At 34.7% G+C, this 19029-nt stretch overlaps 1 protein-coding gene across 18 annotated transcripts in view; it reads left to right on the top strand.

Annotated features, from left to right (window-relative positions):
- Positions 1-19029, top strand: part of PLEKHA5 (pleckstrin homology domain containing A5) — a 168138-nt gene that overhangs the window by 127647 nt on the left and 21462 nt on the right. For 7 of the 18 annotated variants that reach the window (XM_084537121.1, XM_084537110.1, XM_084537120.1 and 4 more), the window contains 7 exons: positions 1289-1372; positions 4138-4257; positions 4962-5015; positions 10653-10733; positions 16334-16396; positions 17550-17630; positions 17765-17914. In XM_084537121.1, the coding sequence (XP_084393247.1) occupies positions 1289-1372; positions 4138-4257; positions 4962-5015; positions 10653-10733; positions 16334-16396; positions 17550-17630; positions 17765-17914 (633 nt within the window). The remainder of the gene's footprint in view (positions 1-1288; positions 1373-4137; positions 4258-4961; positions 5016-10652; positions 10734-16333; positions 16397-17549; positions 17631-17764; positions 17915-19029) is intronic. The other 11 variants (XM_084537122.1, XM_084537118.1, XM_084537127.1 and 8 more) reach the window with 3 other exon arrangements.

Below are 19029 nucleotides of genomic sequence, written 5' to 3'. Positions count from 1 at the left end.
TTGTATGTACAGACATCTTTTTTTTCCTTCTAGCTTCTCTAATTGGAACTCCAAGAGGACTGAAAGTCCCACATTTCTTTCCATATATTACTAGTCTATTCTTCAGCCACAACTTCGGCTGCCTTGGGTTCCAATGGAAAACTGAGTGTAAGAGTTTCTTTTGATGCCTTGGAGTTGTTAGGGAAATCACTAAAGAAGATCAGACCATTTGCATAAAACCTTACCCCCTGACTAACATAACTTGGCTAGTCCTCATCAGTGGAAGAGAGACTAAAAATTGTAAACCTGAGTGCCAATGTCTGTGGCTCTACTCTATCTGTCATGCTTGTGTTATGCATGTTTTTAAAGAGACTGGAGTTCATTACAAAAGAATTGTTCTTTAAGGTGAATATAAAATTAGAATGTGGTTTCCTAGAGTTGACTGTGTAAAATGCTCCTGAAGCTTTTTCCTGAATCTTCAGCTCAGGTATCCTTATAGTTTGGAGTGTCTGCTGATGCAGGCAAAAAATCTTCAACTTCATTTTAAAGCAGCTTAAACATTGTACAGTTATTTATTAAGTCTTCTTTTTGAAAAAAATTTAGTTCCATAATAAACAGAGGAGTCTTTTTGTTTTGGCATCCTTTAAGTCTCAACTGCACTAGAAATTTAGCAATCAATTCTTCTCGCAAATCTGAGAAATATCACTATGATCAGTGATACAGAGTATGTGCTTATTTGTCGTTTCAGCCATGTTTTGCTTTCTGATATTTTTTACCATCTGTAATGCTTCCTATTAGTATTTCATTTCATATTTAGCGTCTTTTACACAAGACTCCTGTTTTTCTTCATTTTTTCATGCCCATCAGTTGTTTGTATTTTTTTAGTTACATAACTAGCCTTTCCCATTAACTTAAAAACGCTAACTTGTTTTTAAGAGGTAGGTGATTAGAAGACGGTTTAAAATCAGTAGAATAAACTTAAGATTTAAACCACCTCACCTATGTAAAGATCTTAGGTTTTTAAACATCTTTCAATGATAAGTGAAAAACTAAGATTGCTGTTGTTTATGTGGGCTTGTCAGTAGGGCAACAACTATGAGATAGCTGTTAACAATATATGAACAATGAAATCAGGTATTTCTAAAACATAGAGGTAGCCTACTGAAGTGTCATGGATGGTAGGTCAGGAGAGAGCATGAAGTCATGAGCATGAAGATGGCTTAATTTTTTTATTTTTTTTTTCACATTGAATAGTTGCTCAGTCTCTAGATAACTATGGGTCATACTGTGCGATTTTGTTTTTGTACAGCATGTCTTTGTGCCTGAGAGAAGGTCAATGCCAGCAGGTCTGAGTTTACAGCCTGTTACTCCTCAGAGCCTCCAAGGCAAAACAGTGAGTTGTATTTTTATTTGGTACATCATTTTTATCTTCTTTCTTTAGTTAAAGAATAATTCTTTAAGTATGAAGAGGCAACGCTGAAATCTTAGTCTATTCAGAGTTTACATTAAATGAAAACTTTATTTTAATTGGTGGATTTTTTTTTAAACAAGTAAAGAAGTTCTCTGTGTTTAAGTTGAATTCTAATATTCTGTAGTCACTAAGTCCAGATTTTCTTTCAGAAATAAGGATTTCTGTAATCATCTTTGATATATTCCACCCTCTCAGGAATTTCAGTGATGTATCACAGAATACTTACTTCTCCAATACTTACTAAGAAAATTCTAGAAACAACATTTACTCTTTTGGGGAGATCTTAAGGATACTAAAACTGCATTTGGTAAAATTATGCTCTTCTGAACATCTCCCATTTTGCTGTGATAGACTTGGAGCTCTCACTGAAGGTATTTCATCAAAATAATGTTGGGGGATACAGTCCATCTCCCTAACTGAAACAGGACTCTTGGCTAAAAGCAAAGAAACTGTCCTAAATTTATTTGATTTCTTTAACTGTGTTTATCTTTTTTCTGTAATCTTTGAGGCAGTTATGAATAGAGACTACAGACTGTGAATCATACCGTGGGCAACATCTCCTGGGTTAATCCTTCCACAGCTTAAACCCCCTGTTTCTTGCACTTCCCAGCATGAATCTCTGGCATCTTTAGCAACTTACGGGATAGCCTTTGGCAGCTGGTCCTTATCTCTGCACCTTATTTTTCGCAGACATTTCTTTGGGTTCATGGCCCCATCAGCTCTCCTGGGCTGTGCTACTGGAATTGGGGTGATGAGCAGGGTGTAGGGGGCAAGGAGGTCCAAGCTTCTGCCCGTAGAAACCAGAAGTACACAAGCATTACAGGAGCCAGAAGGAGGACAATCTGCAGGTAGCTCTTTAAACAAAAGTCTGTTATGTTTGTTGCAAGAGTCCCAAGAGTTATATCAAAACTACAGCACTTACAGATATGTTAAAAATTGTTTGCAATACTGTGAATGTCAAGGGAAGGGTCGGACTCCTCTGAGGAGGAAAAAAAAAAAAAAAAAAAGCTTGCAAACATTGTATTTAAGTACCATCAAGTAGTTGATTCTTAATGTGCTAAAACTGGGATTTGGCCATATGAAAAAAAGTATTGATCTTGAAAAAAATATGATTCGTTATTCCTTTTGTTCAAAGACGCTACTTCCAGTTCTCTTGTTTCCAAATATGTTTTCTTGGGCTTTGAAAAAAAATTTTCAGACTGAAAGCACTTATTTTTGGAGAGAACTTGAAAGTATCTTGTATAGCAGTCTAGATTTTTATGCATTGTTTCTGAAATCAAATATTTAAAATCCAGGTATTGAAAGGGTAATATAAGAGCAAGATTGGCCGCTGGACAATTTGGCTTTTGTGTTGGTTTTCCTTAAAAGCAAATGGTTTTGACAACTGAAGCTACGTGGAAATCCCTTGCTCCCTCTTGTGGGCTACTTAGGTACACGCTCACAACAGTGCCATGCATTATTCTAAGACATTTTTCTTCTTTATTCTAAAAACCTGGCATTTGGTTTTCAGTAATTTAACACCTTGTTCTCTAGAGCCATTTTATTCTCTGCTTCAGGGAAATTCTGTGACTGTGGCAGAGAACAAGCAGCTGTTTTTTGTTTTTTGTTTTAAGCTCACGGAACTTGTAAGTAAATCAAAATGTTGGATTAATATTTAACCTAAGATTTAGATCTGAAGAAGTGTAAGAAACAGAAGTAAACAGGAACATAACAAAAATACTTGTGATGTTAATAATGTTTCATCTTCTTTGAAGTGTTGCTAATAGAAGTGGTTCCCAGGAATGATTCGGGTAGATTTTTCCAAATTGACCTAAGCTTTGTAGAATTACCTAGAAAAAAAAAAGAAAAGTTTGTGTGTGTAACACAAACTTTTATATGAATATGAATATGTGTGTTCATATTCGTATTCATATATTCATATATTCATGTGATATGTAAATAATGTGTAATAAATAATATAAATATGAATATATTTATATTCATATTATATGAATATGTGTATTCATATAATCTTGGGTTTAAAATACTGTTCTTTATCCCTTCCTAAGGCTGTATTGTACCTCTTAGTCATAAAAGTTAATGCCTCAGACCTGTGGAAGGAGGGACTGATTTATTTATTTTTTTGCCCTGATAGTTCATTTTTTTTTGTTAAAGATGCTTGTTTCTGACATAATTCAGTTATCTTTGTTTTTGTTTGTTTTGTTTTGTTTTGTTTTTACTCTTGATGCAGAAATTTGAAGAACTGTTTTAGAAACCTAAATTTTCTGAGGGCACTTTCTGATTCTTTCCCCAAGCTCAAATGGTTGTCTGTGTACAGTTAATGATATCCTAAGGGTTGGAATTAATTCCCTTCATTTAAGTCAGTATCTTCAATTTGATACGCATGTCAGAAAAAGTTTGAGGGCTACACAGACTTTCTCCTGCAAAATCCCCACTTATTTTGTCCTTTAGTCAGAATGCTCTGATTTTTATGGCATTTGCAGTGTTAATTGCTTTGAGTAGTTAAAAGTTAACTCTTTGTTATATATTTGAAAGCGGTCAATTTGGGAAAATGTTATCTTTTGTTGTATCGCTATAAAAAGGTTTTGTGAGAAAGATTCTAAGAACCCTTATTTTAGTTAAGTGTTGTTTAGGATACCAATTAACCTTTTTTCTACTCTTTGGCTTCTCACATTGCACTCCTTCAGCCAGAGGAGCTCACGCTGCTGCTAATAAAGCTGAGACGGCAGCAAGCTGAACTGAGTAGTATCCGGGAACACACACTAGCACAGCTCATGCAACTAAAACTTGAGGCCAGCAGCCCAAAGGTCAGCTATAAAGCAATGTGTGTCATGTACCATTCTCACTAACTGTTAGTTATTCATTAATCAGTTTGCACTGTACCCTGAGTGCAAAACTCTCAGACTACTGTGGGTGTAGAATAGATTACGGTTGTCTCTTTGTGTATGTGATGTTCTGCTATTAACCCTTGGAGGTTTTAGCTCATAGCTTTTTGATATTAGCTGAGTTAAAATGACATAGGAATATTTTAAATGTATTGTAGTTTAGTTTAAAGTTACGGGCTTCTAACTGATTGCTGTTATAAGCAAAAATAGCAGTGAAAGATTGTGATATTAATTTCATTGTTTATATTGCCTTGTATCAGATATAATCCTAATGAATTCTGTGCAAAAATCAGGATATGTTTAAAACAGATTTATCAAAGGGGTTTATAGTTGTCTGTGTAGGCATTTGTCTATAGTTGTCTAAGTAGGCATTTCATGTGAGCATACTATATTTTATGTGTAAAACCAAAATCTGACGTAGTATTTAGTTCATAGTCTGATTCATGGTGAACTTTCATTGCTTCTGTTTTGGGGTCAAAACTTGTTAATAGATCATTTAAAAAAAAGGCATTGTGTTTCTATATAAAACAGATCACTGTCTAGTTTACATCTTTTAAAACTCTTTTCATGCATTCTGCACCTTCTGTCCCTTCCCTTCCTTTTTCCCTCTGACTGCTGCCTGCTAGAGTGAGATTCTTTCGCATCACCTTCAAAGGAATGCCATATATTTGGATCATCAGGTGGGATTTGCAGTTTTCTTGTGTGTTTACGTTTCTTAATGCTTTTTGCCTGCTCTTGTCAAGCTGGAAATATTTGGGGAGAATGATTTTTAGTGCTTTTTATGAAGTTGGATATTTAATACATGATGATTTTAGGTAGCACAAAGTATCTTAATTTATTATAGACTTGGCATGTGATGGAAAAAATAAATTCAAACTAAACTTTTCCAAGTACTCCACTTAATTTTTCTGTTCTTCATAGCCTTCCTTTAATTACACTAATTGTAGCATTTTACAACTGTTAACCAAAGTGGTACTATATTTCCAAGCTCATATGATACTCATACATTTTGCAGAAAATAAGTGCTTCTGATTATTTTAGTTTCTAAATTAAGAATAATTAACTGTTTCCACAGGACATAAAATGAAAGGGAAGTCAAACATGTAGAAAATTTTTAAATAAATCTTAGTGTGGTTAATGGCTTTTTCTCCTTTTACTCAGCTATTTCTTAAAGATTTATATAAGATCTTCTTTATAAATTCTGCTAACTTTTGGTCTGAGGATATAAGTCTGTCTTTGCCAACTTACTTTATTGTCAAGGGAACAGTTACCACATTTTTTACGTCTTTATTGCACGATCAAATGGGACTTGTTTGCAAGTTGTCTTTGAGAAGTTTTTAAATGGTGAATTTTCAACAGCACGTATAAAAGACAATCATAAGAGCTTAAAGGAAATATAAGCATATATGTGTCTGTTAGTTAAAAAATATGGAAATCTTGATTGCTTTTTCTCATATTCTTTCTACTAATGAAATTGCACTTAACAGTTCTAAGAATACTTAGAACGGCATTGCATAATTCACAGCATTGCACTTAGAAGCTCTAAGAATAGTTAGCTTTATGTCCTCTATATTCCAGTGGTAGGATTTCAACACACATGTACGTGCAAGTGCATATTTGCCAGTGACTTTATCTTCCTATGATCTCTTGGAAACAAAATATAAACAGTGACCAATCCACTTAGATAGCTATGCATTTCTAAGGATTTTATCTTCTTTAAAGGACTGCAGGAAGCCTAAAAGTAGGGAAAACTGCCCTTCCTAATTGCTAAATTAGACTGATATATTTAATTCAACTCAAATATTTCCAGTTCATGATTTTTTCGAATAAGGGAATAATTCCATATGCAAAAATGTAATTAATTGCCAAGGAACAACAACTCCATGTGAAATGTGAAACTCTTCCATGCTGCTACTTGATTAGCAAGGCTTGTCAGTGTAATAGACAGGATAAAGAGGGGAGAATGGCCTTTGTATAATGTGCAAAGTGGTGCAAAGGATTTCCTTTTAACTTGCATCAGATTAAATGTAATGTGATAAACTTATTAATTGAATTAATAAGTTTAATTAATTTAGGGAAGTGCCTAAATCTTATGAACGTATCATAATTGCCGCTACAAAAGATGCAAGAAGTTACTGCACTTCTTACAGTAAGAAATCATTATCAAGTCTAAAATATATTAATAATAAAATCATGGAAGAGCAGGTTGGAATATTTGTCCTAGTTTCTCCTCAGTTTTTCTTCTTTCCCTTATTGTAGTATAATACTGCCATCAACTTGTATTAAATAAGTCTCCTGAGACTTTTTGAGTACCCTTGCTTCTAGGGGTAGTGTCTCACTTACATCTTTTTACTAGTTTGTCCTTTATCATTTTTTCTTTATGTTGTAAAGAAAAGACTTAAATTTCTCTTAGTCTGAGGCCTTTCCTCCTAGTTATCCACATTTGTAACCAAATTGCATAATCACTTACCCTCTGACTTTTAAATGCACAATGTATTTAAATGAGGTATTTCCACTTGAGTCTTATTTAATCTCTGAAAATAAATAGTATCAAAAACTCCTTTTCTTTTTTCCAAATACTTTTTTCAGAGCATTTGGTGCTCTTTGAAAAAATCCTCTTCTAATGAACTCAGGCTATCTCAAATTCTCTGTGCATGTTGTTGTAGTGACCTCAGCCTATCCCAGGCTGGTTTGTCTCATGAACAAGCACTGCTACATATTATTTTTTTTTTAGTCTTTGTTGAAATGGCTATTTATGTGTATTGTTTAGGTGTTAAATTGTTTGTATATTTCTTTCACTTTTTCTGGTACCTTCACTTTTTGTTTTCTTTTGGTTTCCAAGGGGTGTGTAAAAAATAAACAGAACTTGAACAAGAAGTTGTCAAATAAAGGAGTGATGGTCCAATAGCCAGCATCCCTACTGTCTCGATGTTTTGCTCCTGTTTCCTCCTCTTCACTGCCCTCTTTGTGGGATGATGAAGGTGGTTCTGGAAAAAGGTCATAAATTAGAGAAGGACAGAACAGAGCAATAGATGTTTGGATAGGGTTGCCACATATCTTGTATTGTACCTATTTCTTGTTTCAGTCTCAAGTTCTGTGTCCTATATTAGCAGCACTTTGTGTTACTACTACTCTTAATTGTGTTTTTCAAGTTACCTGGAAAGGGTAGCGAGGTGACCCAGCTGCCACTCTTGTTCTTTCTGTTGCTTCTTTTTTTTCCTTTTTCTTTTCTAGAGGAACAAGACAGACCCAAGGACAGGGGCTGTGCTGGGTGGAAAAAAGACTGCACAGAAGCAGCATTGCTGGAAAAGAAGGCAGGAAGGAAGACTGCTTTTTCTTTCTTTGTTTTGCACAGAGAAGTAAAGAGCAGAGGCAAGGCAGGAAGAAAAGCTTGGGCTGGTCCTGTTACAGCTACTTTAACCTTCAGGAAGCTTGAGAAGAAACAGATAAAACTGCCAAGCTGAGTGCAGTCTGTCACCTATAGCATACGGTGTTATCTCGTCAGTGAGGTCAGCTGCCCTGGTAGGGAGCCGCTGTTTCAGCTGATGGATGCCACCAGAACAGTACAGACTGAAGTGTTGTCGGTCCTAGGGCATTATCAGGTGCAGCAGAGAGTTTAGGGAGAGGCAGGAAGAAAAAGTTGTCAATAGCTTGGGTTTACAGTTTAAAACACAAAGTACCTAGTCAGATCCTATCTCATCAGTAATGGAGCTGTTCAGGTATATCACATGTCAAAGAGGCGTGTTACAGTATTTCCAACTGGGAGAGGCTTTTCTATCCTACATCAGTGAAGAGAAAAGCAAAGATAGTGACTGGGGAGAAACAGGTATTTACTAGAATGGCTGACTGAGAAAACTAAGACTGCTGGATTATATTTGGTTTTGTTGCTGTGTGGCATCAGGCAGTTTACACTTCGGTTTGCTTATGTGTAAAGAAAATCTTAATTCCAATTTGTAGAGATTTTTGTGACATCTATAGACAACAAATGTATTACAGGATTTAAGAGGTCCCCTTTATTATACAGAAGTTTGAGAAACAAAATCGATTTTTTTTAAGTGAGAGGAAATTGGCTGATTTCTGTTATGAACAAGCATTTTTCCTTGACCTACGTAGAAGTTTATTCAATGTGAGTAGTGTCCAGCTTCTGTTTGAGAATAGCCTGTTGGTAATGCTTTAAGAGCACTAAAGAGGTGTTCTCTTTACCTGAGAGCATTGCCACCGTATCCAGCTGCACTGAATTTTGCGCAGTGCACATCGCCTTGTGTGTGCTAGCTTTAGTTAACAAATATGTGATAGGTACATACTCTCTCATGAATGTCTCAATAGTTAAATGTCTGACTTTTTTTTTTTTTTAAGCATTGATTTCCTAAAGGGGAAAAAAGGTTGGATATTTTTGACTGCTATGAAGATACTTCAGCTTTACTATATCAATCTGCTTTTTGATCTCTTTTCTTAAGTAACTGGAACTTTTCTGGAAGTAACTGGTGTTTTCAGACAGTGTTAAGTAAGCATGGTTAAGAGCCAGTGGTAGTAAAAGTACCGGAGAAGGTCATATAAGATGAAGCTGGAGCTGGCTGGAGGACAGAACATTATTTCGGAACAATTTTAGAGCAAACGCTTTTCATTTTTTTTCTCAGGTGGATGAAAAAACTCTTAACAGTTCCATTGAAATTATTTTTGGCACTGTGTTATCAGTCAAAAGAAAAATATTTAAAAAAAAAAAAAAGTTGAATAGGCTTAAGCTCTTGAAATCCTCCTAATAAAAATCCTTGCAAACCAGCATACTGCTAATAAACCATTTCAGCCAGTAATTTTAATGTTTACAAATATTTCAGTTGTCTGTAGTTTGATAGCTTGGCTTTGGACCTTACTATTGATATATCTTTTGGTATCACCAAATGCACCCACTTTCTGGGCAAAATTTTAATGTAAAGGAGAACAACTTCTTGTATCAGTTCTAGTTTTGTTTATGTAGTGCTGTAGAAGATGAAGCAAATGGAAGCAGTTGTTTGCTTTTTTTTTTTTTTCCTGCCTTACACAAACAGAGCATTGTGAACTTGCCTTCCTAAGAAAATTGTCCTTTTTGAACAATTAACTTACCACCTGATCATACTATGTTAAAAAAAAAAAAAAGGCAAAGCAAAACAACAACAACAAAAAGTCCTGTATCTGACACAACAAAAATGTTTCCTATAAGGAGAAAAAAATATTTCTCCAGATGTACAACCTAGGTGTTTTGTTGGTTTTTTTTTAATAATTAAAATCATTAGATAGAGGCAAGAAATTCTGAAAGGCATCAAAAACTCTGGCTTTCTGTAGCATTTTCAATCTGAGAAACTAAACATTGCAAAGCAAATTTATGGTGTGTGTATACACACACAAAAGCAGAGTGAACAGTCATAAACATCCGTACACACACATACAACACTCTTCTTTCCGCATAACCATACATGAAGCAGTTATTGTTAAATAGGTCCTAAAGTGCCTAACAAAAATAGTAGTGGGATAGTGTTTTTTAAGTTACTTTGCAGTTTTGGAGATGAAAGCTAAGTTTTCTTAATTTTTCACTTATTATTAGGAAGGTCTATTTTTAAGATGAAAAATCCAGTGTTAGTATATTTTGCTTACTCTTTTGAAATCCTAGATGTAAGCAATTTTTACGGTAGTAACCAGTGGACCTGTTTTTTTCATTTGCACACGTGGAAATAAATACAAATTATATGAAATTATGTCTGACCAGCTCAGAAATGTAAGCCCCAAAGTAGTTGCACACTATATATGAGGGTGGATAAATGCAAAGACTAATGATTCAAAGTTCCTAAGTATATGAAACAGTGCAGTATATAAAGGCATTTTGTGATACATGAACGTAAGGCTAAACCTTTCTTCAGTATTCCAAGAGGATGCTTACATCTTTTTAATGTACATTGAGTTATTAAAACTATAATTTAAAGGATTTTTAATAAAGGTTTGAATGTTCTTATTGAATAATCCAATAATACTTTTCATTTCTATATCTTGCAAAGCCAGGCTTATTTTAAGCACTTATTTTTTAAAAAGGAGAGGTTTGGTCAATTAACATTTCGTTGGTTTGAGTATTTTTATGTGGTTTTGCTGCATTTGTTTGCTATCATTGAACTTGTCAGATGTTTGATATTACTGAATGATGGAATATATATAAAAAGCATGGGGTAAAATGTAATCTACTGCATTATTAGAAAAAATTAAAGTAGAGGCTATATTTTACAGTGTCGTCTTTCAAATCTAGCCATGCTGTAAACTGATGTTTGCTGTATGCTCCTCCTGATTTGAAATAGATGAAAGAGAATGAACCTTTAATCACCATGGTTCACACTATGATTGAGAACTCGGCGCTAAGACCGCAACTGTACCAGCAAGTAAGGTCTTGGATAGTGAATGAAATTGCTTTATCATCTGCGAAAATTTTTCTTAGTGACAGTTTTGGTTGTTCCTCAGATTTATTCATAACATCGGTGTTTCTCTTATTTGCTTTGGAAAACCACAAGTCATCCATGCTTTATAAAATGCTGCAATATCGTTAGCATGGCTTTTGCTTCGTTTTTGTTGTTAAGTATTAAATGTACCCCTCTGAATAACTGTCTGGACTATTTAATTAGTTGGTGTCTTATGCAGGTGTCCAGTAAGTTCATAAAACTTCCAATAAGCTTCCAACATCTGTCTTAGCATGATCCTATGCTATTAGTGTTCAAAGGTGCTTCTTTATTTTGACCACTACAAAAGCATGTGAGTGGTGTTTACCTGGTCATTTCTGGCAATTTTGTTTCATTCTAGGAAGTGGATTTACAGGTTTTTGTTTGCACCTTACAAGCCTTTAGCTACCAAAGAAAGGATGGATCAAAATTACTTTGATCTGGGGACTGTAAATCCAAAAGGCAGTGTCTGTTAATAAAGTCACAGCAGACTTAACAGTGCACATTTACAGAGTATCTAGTGATGCTTGTAAATGGTAAGATGGAAGAAGAATCAGAAATGTGAATGGAAATATTGTACAAGAATTGAGACCTGCATTAACTTATGAGCATGGCCAATACATATCCATTGGCACTGCAGTGTCTTAGGTTTACTGGGGCTTAGCTCAATGGATCCTGTCATATTAGAGAATGTTTTAGAAGTTTCTAGCCACAACTGCAATGAAGATATTGTTCTTACTTAAATGCTGGTGCTCTTTTGCAGCAGATAAAGTATGCAATTCTGGCTGCCAGTCAGAAGGGAGCACCTGAGCAGCTCTCTTAAGCTCACATTTCTGTCCTTATGAGCCAAAATTAAAAAAAAAAAAAAAAAAAAAAAAAAAAAAAAAAAAAAAAAGGTAAATAAAGGTACAAAAAACAGCTGGAGTTTAATTTCATGGATGGTCTTTTTTTGGAAGTCCACTCGCCATTGTAGATTGAAAAAAAAAAGCTAGAGACTAGAGAAAAAAAAAGCTAGAGACTAGAGAAAAAAAAGCTAGAGACTGTAGAAAAAAAAAGCTAGAGACTTCTCAGCTTTCCAAAGGAGTAAAGGAATATGCTTTGAGTGCCTTTGATTTCAGAATCATCCAGCGTGTGCTCCCATGTGCAAAACAGAAGCTTTAATACATAACCTGAAGGAACCATTTGGAGAGGAATAGGAGAAGTAAGGTGCCCTCAAGTCCTAAATGAAGGCAGTTTTGTTATTTTTTTTAAAGAAGCCTCACTGTTGTAAACTTTTTTTTTTTTTTTTTTTAAAGAAAAGAAAATCAAGTTTCTGTTTTAGAGTATGTCAGAGAAATAAGTCAGCATACTTAAAATGATCAGAGGTGCTTTGAATGTGTCAGGGTAAAACTTGAAATGTTATTCAAGATGCATTGGAGGTACAGCTGTGTCTGGTCTGGTCTGCCCAGCTAAAATTCATACCACTAAAATTCAAAATGCTGTCTTGATGAAGCTGTGCTGCTAAAGTATTACCGCAAAGTACTGCCTTCACCTTGAAGACTTAGCCACTCTTTCATATTTGACACTGAGTAAGCATCTTTTTTGAGATTCTTGTCAGAGAAACTGTGAATCTAATGGGTCACGAAGATTAAGTAACCTTTTGTCACTAGAGATGTGGTCTCTTCAGGTAAGAGTTCGAGCGATATGTTGGCAGGCTTGTGCAGAAGAACCCATGTGTTGGAGAACACCAAGACCTGCTTTTACAGACAAAGCAGACAGTTTCCTTTACAAAATATTGCATAAACTGACTTCCTGGAAAGGATAAAAATATACTTAAAACTTCACTGCTTAAATAGTCTTCTAAATTTTTGTAATGCAAAGTTAACACATTAAAATTCTGGTAGCCTATTTTAAAGATTAAGTAACGTAAGTTTTTATTCGAATAACATAAATTGTTTTCACCAGTTGTCTCTGCCATTGAAATTTAAAAGAAGTATCAACAATTGGGAGAACCCTCTGTTTAAGTGATATAAATCTATTTTCTTGTCAAGTTGAACTAGTTTTTGTTGACTAGAAGCATTCCTGCAGGTACAGAAAGGACCTTCCTTTGCTTAAGTCTATTCAGTTCAGTTTTATGACTTAGTTCATTCAGAATTAAGTAAAAGAAAGCAAAAAAGTTGTATTTAATTAGAAATTAATGTCTTGCGACCTGTTTGTTTACAACAATCAGTGGTTCTTTGACTTGCATCACTCTGTTCTACACACTGTACTGTAAGTATGCAGGTGTAAGCCAGGGCATTGATTCCATATGTACAGATGAGAAAAATACAGGCTTTTTGCAGCCTGGGCCCATTTCTACATATTTTTTTTTTAACACTCCTAGGGGTGAGGAGTGTTAATCTCATTCTCTAAAGTGGGAAAGGGGGAGAGAGAATTAACCTCAGTTCCTTTTACGTGTGTATGTGTTTACTAAAGGGGGGAAAATGAAAATCTGAGTTCAGCAAGATGACATCCATTTCTTAACTTGGATATCTGTTCTCAGTACTTTAAAATGCTACCCCTTTTGTTATTATTAGAATTATTAAAAAAAAATAAATCATGGTTGACTTCAGTATTATGCTTCCCACAAAATGTCCTATATTTTCTCCTGTTTTAATCTCCTGAGTGACGTAATTTTGCAGAGATGCTTAGTGTCCTCTCAGGATGTGAAACTTGCTGCCATGTAGCTATTGAGACAAAATGGCTATTGGAATCTGAAAATAGCTTATAAGATAATGAAGTCATACCTTCACATAAATGTGTTTTATATTGGCAGGTTAGATAGGTTTAACTGCTCGTGTCTCAAGAGGGAGATTTGCCTAATTTACATTTATTTGAGAAGAAATTTCCCAATGAAGACGTCTTGTATAGTGTCCATCGTGGTGGGTTTATCCACTTTCATTATTCATCTGGTATTGGCTTTTGACATACATGATGATGTATCTAATGGTGGGACTACATGGTATATGACATCTCGTTCTCTAGAAAGTTTAATTTAACAATATAAAATCATTAAATTCTGTTGTATATGCATGTTCACAATGAAGATCAGTTGAATATGAATGTGGCCATTTTAACCAGTGGGACTGGCATATTAACAGAAATTATTTCCAGCATGAATACAAGATTCAATTAAGGTCACTTTACTTTTTCGCATTTACACATTTGGCTGAACGCTGTGCAGTTTGCATTTCAGAATTCAAGGTGCTGCTACTTAATGGTAACACACAGTGTAGTGTACTTCAGCACGTTAACAGATGGACTTTTTTTGTATTTGAGTAGGAAATTGTCGAGGAAAATTGTAGAAGCTTGCAGCAAGCTGTGTCAGTGGTTCAGTAGGTGGCACTCTTTCGCTGTAATTACTGTTCTGGTGAAGCGTTTGTATGGACGATTTGGTGAAGGAGGCTTTTGTTGAACGTGACATATAATACGTTTCAATAACTTGATCGTTGGAGCTCTTATAATGCATTTTCCAGGGTTATGACGTTGTTAGCCTTGCTTGTAATGTGTAATTGCATTTTGTCTACTGCAGTTCCTCTTACAATTCCAGTAGAGTGTGATAGCATTCTATGCATTTTGCCTTAAGCTGATTTATAGATGTGCTGTGCAAAGAGAAGCTGCCGTTTTGTCAAAGATGATTTAAGTGTTTCATACCATTTTCAGAGTCTTTTGTGTTAAGTCTATGTAAAATGGTGCAGTAGAAGTGTAGAAAGTGGAAGTAGCTCTCCAGCAGTGTCTGTTGTGGCAAACTAAGAAATACAGACAAAAGCAAGAAGTTGGCAGCAATTTTGAAAGTGTGGTGGAATTTTAATAAGAGGAATTAGCACATGCATAGTATTCTTTGAAAATGTTTCACTTTCTGAATATGTAAAACATATTCCTTCTAGGAGGAAGGCAGGGACAGGGATTCTAAATCAGCAAGCTTTTTTCAACTCTGCTCTAATTAAGGATGAACTGTTGCAAAAGAAATGACTCTTTAATAAAAGAAATACACATATGTATACTGACTTGGAAAAAGAAAATGCTAGGCAAGGCATATGGAATGTTGAGCAGTGTCTTGCAAAGACGTATTTATTTTTCTCATGTAAAATCTGTTGTGAAATGTACCTAGGTTTTCACTGTAAGTTAAAGACATTTGGCCTTAAATTTATATTGACCATGTTTATGAGTTTTTTTTAAATATTTCCATTCCTCATTTTTCTCTCATTAAGATAAAATCAACAGTTAAAAAACACAACTCTACAACGGTGTGGGCTTGAATAGATATCTTAAAATGCTAATGTTTATGACGTTCATGAGGTGCAAAAGTGCTGTGGCTTTTTTCATATTCCAACTCTCATTTTCATAAAATGTCCATTTCAAAGAAAGTTACTCTGTGGTTTTAATACACTACACATACTTCTAAATTGTCACCAGGTGCATTTGCATGAGGTATGTGGACATAACGTCTTGAAATGAAACACTTAAGTGTGTTGAAGATTTATTGTGTTTGGAATGCTTGTCTGATTAACCCTTCCCTAGTCCTTTTATTTGTAAATGTCCTTTAATATGGACTTGTGTTTTTATAGTCTTTCTTGCACTGCTAAGCCATGAAGACCTAATTATGCTATACACATGAAAAGAAAGCATATATGTTGAGACTCAGTGTGCACATGTTTTTAATTAAATAGAATATGAAGGCTGATAGTGTTATGTAAGTATTTACTATATAGAACAGTAAATAGATACAGTATATGACAGTCTATCTAAAATGGAAAGATGCCTCTTTTCATGTAGAATATTTTTAAATCTTGTTACTGGTTAATTTACAGACTTAAAGAGGTAAGAACTTAATGTGAGGGGCTGTATAAAAGTAGTTGGGGAGGATAACTTACATGCCGACTAGCATGAGAAGAAAAGTTTGCATAGGTCCAAATTAAAAACAGAAGGATTTTTGTTTCTGCCATTTGTGTTCATACTGTGAATTCCGTCCTGGGGGACATCCATAGGAAAAAGTAGGCAGAAAAGTATTTGGCAACACTTACTGGGTATACGTATGTGATGTGATATATTTTACAGATACTTTGTACACTTAGATCATTCAGATTTCAGATTTGCATCAGAATATCCTCCTTGTGAATGTACTTGATCTTAATGGATCTATAGAATGACTCATTCCAAGTAGAATGAGTCCCTGTATTTAGAATGCAGATATGGAAACATACGTTATGATGTGTAACTGTGTTTGGGTGTACTCTGGCAGTTTACTCTTTCTACGTGATCCATGTTTGATTGAGTTGTATCTTCCTAAATATCCAGTTTGCATTAGAAACATAGCATATTCTGTTTATATAACTTTCTACCAACAGCCTGCTTGTCATTCCGTTTAGTTACCTTAAGTAATATATACTGGCTAAATATGTTGTTTAATGCGACATTGGCATTCAAGCAAAAGATGTTTTGCTGTATTAAAACTTCTAAGCTAAACATTAGTTTAATTTTCATAGTCAAATTAAGTTGTTTTATGGCAATATTATTCTTCCTTATAGTTAACTCAAGAAGAATGTAGGGGTGCACTATACAAATATAGAGCTGAAGAGCTGGATATTGATGTAAGTACTTTGTATTTCTTCTTCCTTGGAAATATTGCTATTTGCCTTTTTATTTCGATAATAATCTCTCCCTTGATTTTGGGGTTTGGAATGCACTTCCTATAGGTGACTGCCATCAGAAATTGGTCCATGAACTTGAGAGAAGACGTAGGACTTTTTTAATAAGTTTGTAACATGCAGGAATGGTTACAATTTAGACCGAAACTTTAAGCATTCTATCTGTTCAGAGAAGAAATGCTTGTAGAAAGGAATTTATTTAGAAAGAAAAAACTATGTAGTTCAGTTATAAGCATGAGAAAACTAATTTCTCAGGAAATATGACTGATGCTCCAAAACTGAAATTTGGCATGGGAAGTTACCTTTCAAAGTATTGAGTTGCTAGTTACTGAAGAAAAGGGGCTTGGTAATTAAGGTCAGTTTGGAGATTGCTTGTGAAAAATGCACATGTATAGTCATACTGTGTATGCGTAGATATGAATGTCTAGTCATATTTGCATAATGCAACTAAGAGTAGACTTACTGATTTAAGCACATTTAAGCACTTTCAAGCAAGTTATTTTAAGGCTACAAAAGAAAGCAGGCTTTCAGTGTTAACGTACAGTTTAAAAAGTCAGAGTGGCACAAACTGAACCAAAAATTTGTTCAAATAGAAAAGTAAACAGTTTCAGATTGATTAGAGTCCACTGAACAGTTACTCCAAACGGGAGCTGGAGTGGAACAGTTTTAGTCATAGCTAAGCCTAGAGTGGAGCCAACACAGAGCAGAGTATGTCTGGTATTAGTAAGTAACTATCAAAAACTAACACCTGAAGTAAGCCATGGGAAGGATTAAGAATGATACAATATTCTTTATAATAATGAAGAATATGTTGATTAAAACAGTATTATTATATTGTAAAGGTCCAGTTGTAGAATCGTAAGTCATGTTTTAAGCAGTGTTATTTCAAGTTACAATATCACTTTTGTACTATCTTAAGAAGGTTTCTTGAAGTTAATTCGAACATGCAACACTGATGCCTTCAGAACTTGAGAATTCATGTTTTGTGGTAATAAAATTTTAAATAGCTTCTCGTAATGATTTGATGAAGTTACGTATTGGTTACTAAAGATGTTAAAAACAATCCTAACTGTGATTGTTTTCTGTTATATACTAGGCTAAACTTAGCCATCTATGTGAACAAGATAAAGTTGTACAAGCACTGGAAGAGAAGCTTCAACAGCTACACAAGGAGAAAGTAGGACAATTGTATTTATTACCTAAAGTGGATGTTATTTTACATGCTTATTATCAGAACAATGATAACTGAAATAAAATGAAAATCAGCGCAATGATGCAGAACATTAAAAATAATTCTTTTTATTATAATAGTACACGCTTGAGCAAGCTTTGCTATCAGCAAGTCAGGAAATAGAAATGAATGCAGATAATCCAGCAGCCATACAAAATGTAGTCTTACAGAGAGATGACTTGCAGAATGGACTACTGGGCACTTGTCGAGAAGTATCACGAGCTACTGCAGTAAGTAATACATTCTTGCCAGTTAAAACTCAATGACCATTAAACAATTATCTTTGTATTCTTAATTGGTTTGTCTCTAGTTATTTTTCATTACATTCCAACAAACCTCAAAGCTGGAACTTTCACTCTATTCACCGAGTAGTCTTTCTTGAATTTTGCTTTTGCCAGGAATTGAGTGCATACTGACTCCAGTTGGTGCAGTATTTTTATAATGTGTATGTGATTACGAAAGAAGTAAATAAAACAAATAAGCTATTTCATGCGATAGTAAATAAAGGAAAACATAGATTTTTATCAGATATTCCATCAGATACGTAATTTATTTGAAGTGAAAAATAACTACATAATGAAAAGATAATAATGTTGTGGTCTGTCTTTATAGTGGTCCATTGTATTTCAAAGATATTCAAGTCATGCACTTTTGAAAACCTTACAACAAAGCAAAGGAGTTTCTATTTACTGTCCTTTTCTACTTCATGATGCTTTCTACACTGAGACGAGGCAAAGAAATATGTTTGCTTACTTGTGTGTATCCAAAAAAGCATTTCAGCATCAAGTTACATTGTTTTGTTGTGGTGAACTTGATATGATGTAGGCCCTGAAATACTGTTTTTTGTCTGAACTATGTTGTAAAAGGGATTGGTTGGATGAGGAAAATGGAAGCAGAGGAGGGAAAATCTTCTTTCTAAAGGAAATATTCAAAATATACTCCCCTCATCACCTTTTTAATTTATGCTAAATAGAGTAAATTGCTTGATCCAGGCTTAGTAAGGGGGGTGGTAAACCTGGCCTCTAGGATTCTTTTTGCATTTTCTTCCTTCTGGTGTTTCACACCAGTTTCACACCAGTTTCACAGATATAGTGACGTATTAGCAAGCCTGGGGTATTCACTGGTAACCCTACAGGCAGGGTTGGATGACTTACGGTAGTCTTGCATAATAAATAGCATATACATGCACATGCCTTGCGCTACTATCTTTTTATTATTCTTTGTGATAAAATAGAGAAATTTGCATGCATTGTTGTGGGTTTTCTGACCCTGTGGAAGGACAACTTGAGACATGCATGCCTGCTAACTGTAACAGCATATTCTGAAGATTTCACCCTGGCCTATT

The sequence above is a fragment of the Aythya ferina genome (assembly GCF_964211825.1).
Source record: "Aythya ferina genome assembly, chromosome: 1".
NCBI lineage: Eukaryota > Metazoa > Chordata > Aves > Anseriformes > Anatidae > Aythya > Aythya ferina.
The sequence above is the reverse complement of the archived record's forward strand: the minus strand, read 5'-3'. Positions and strand labels throughout refer to the sequence as shown.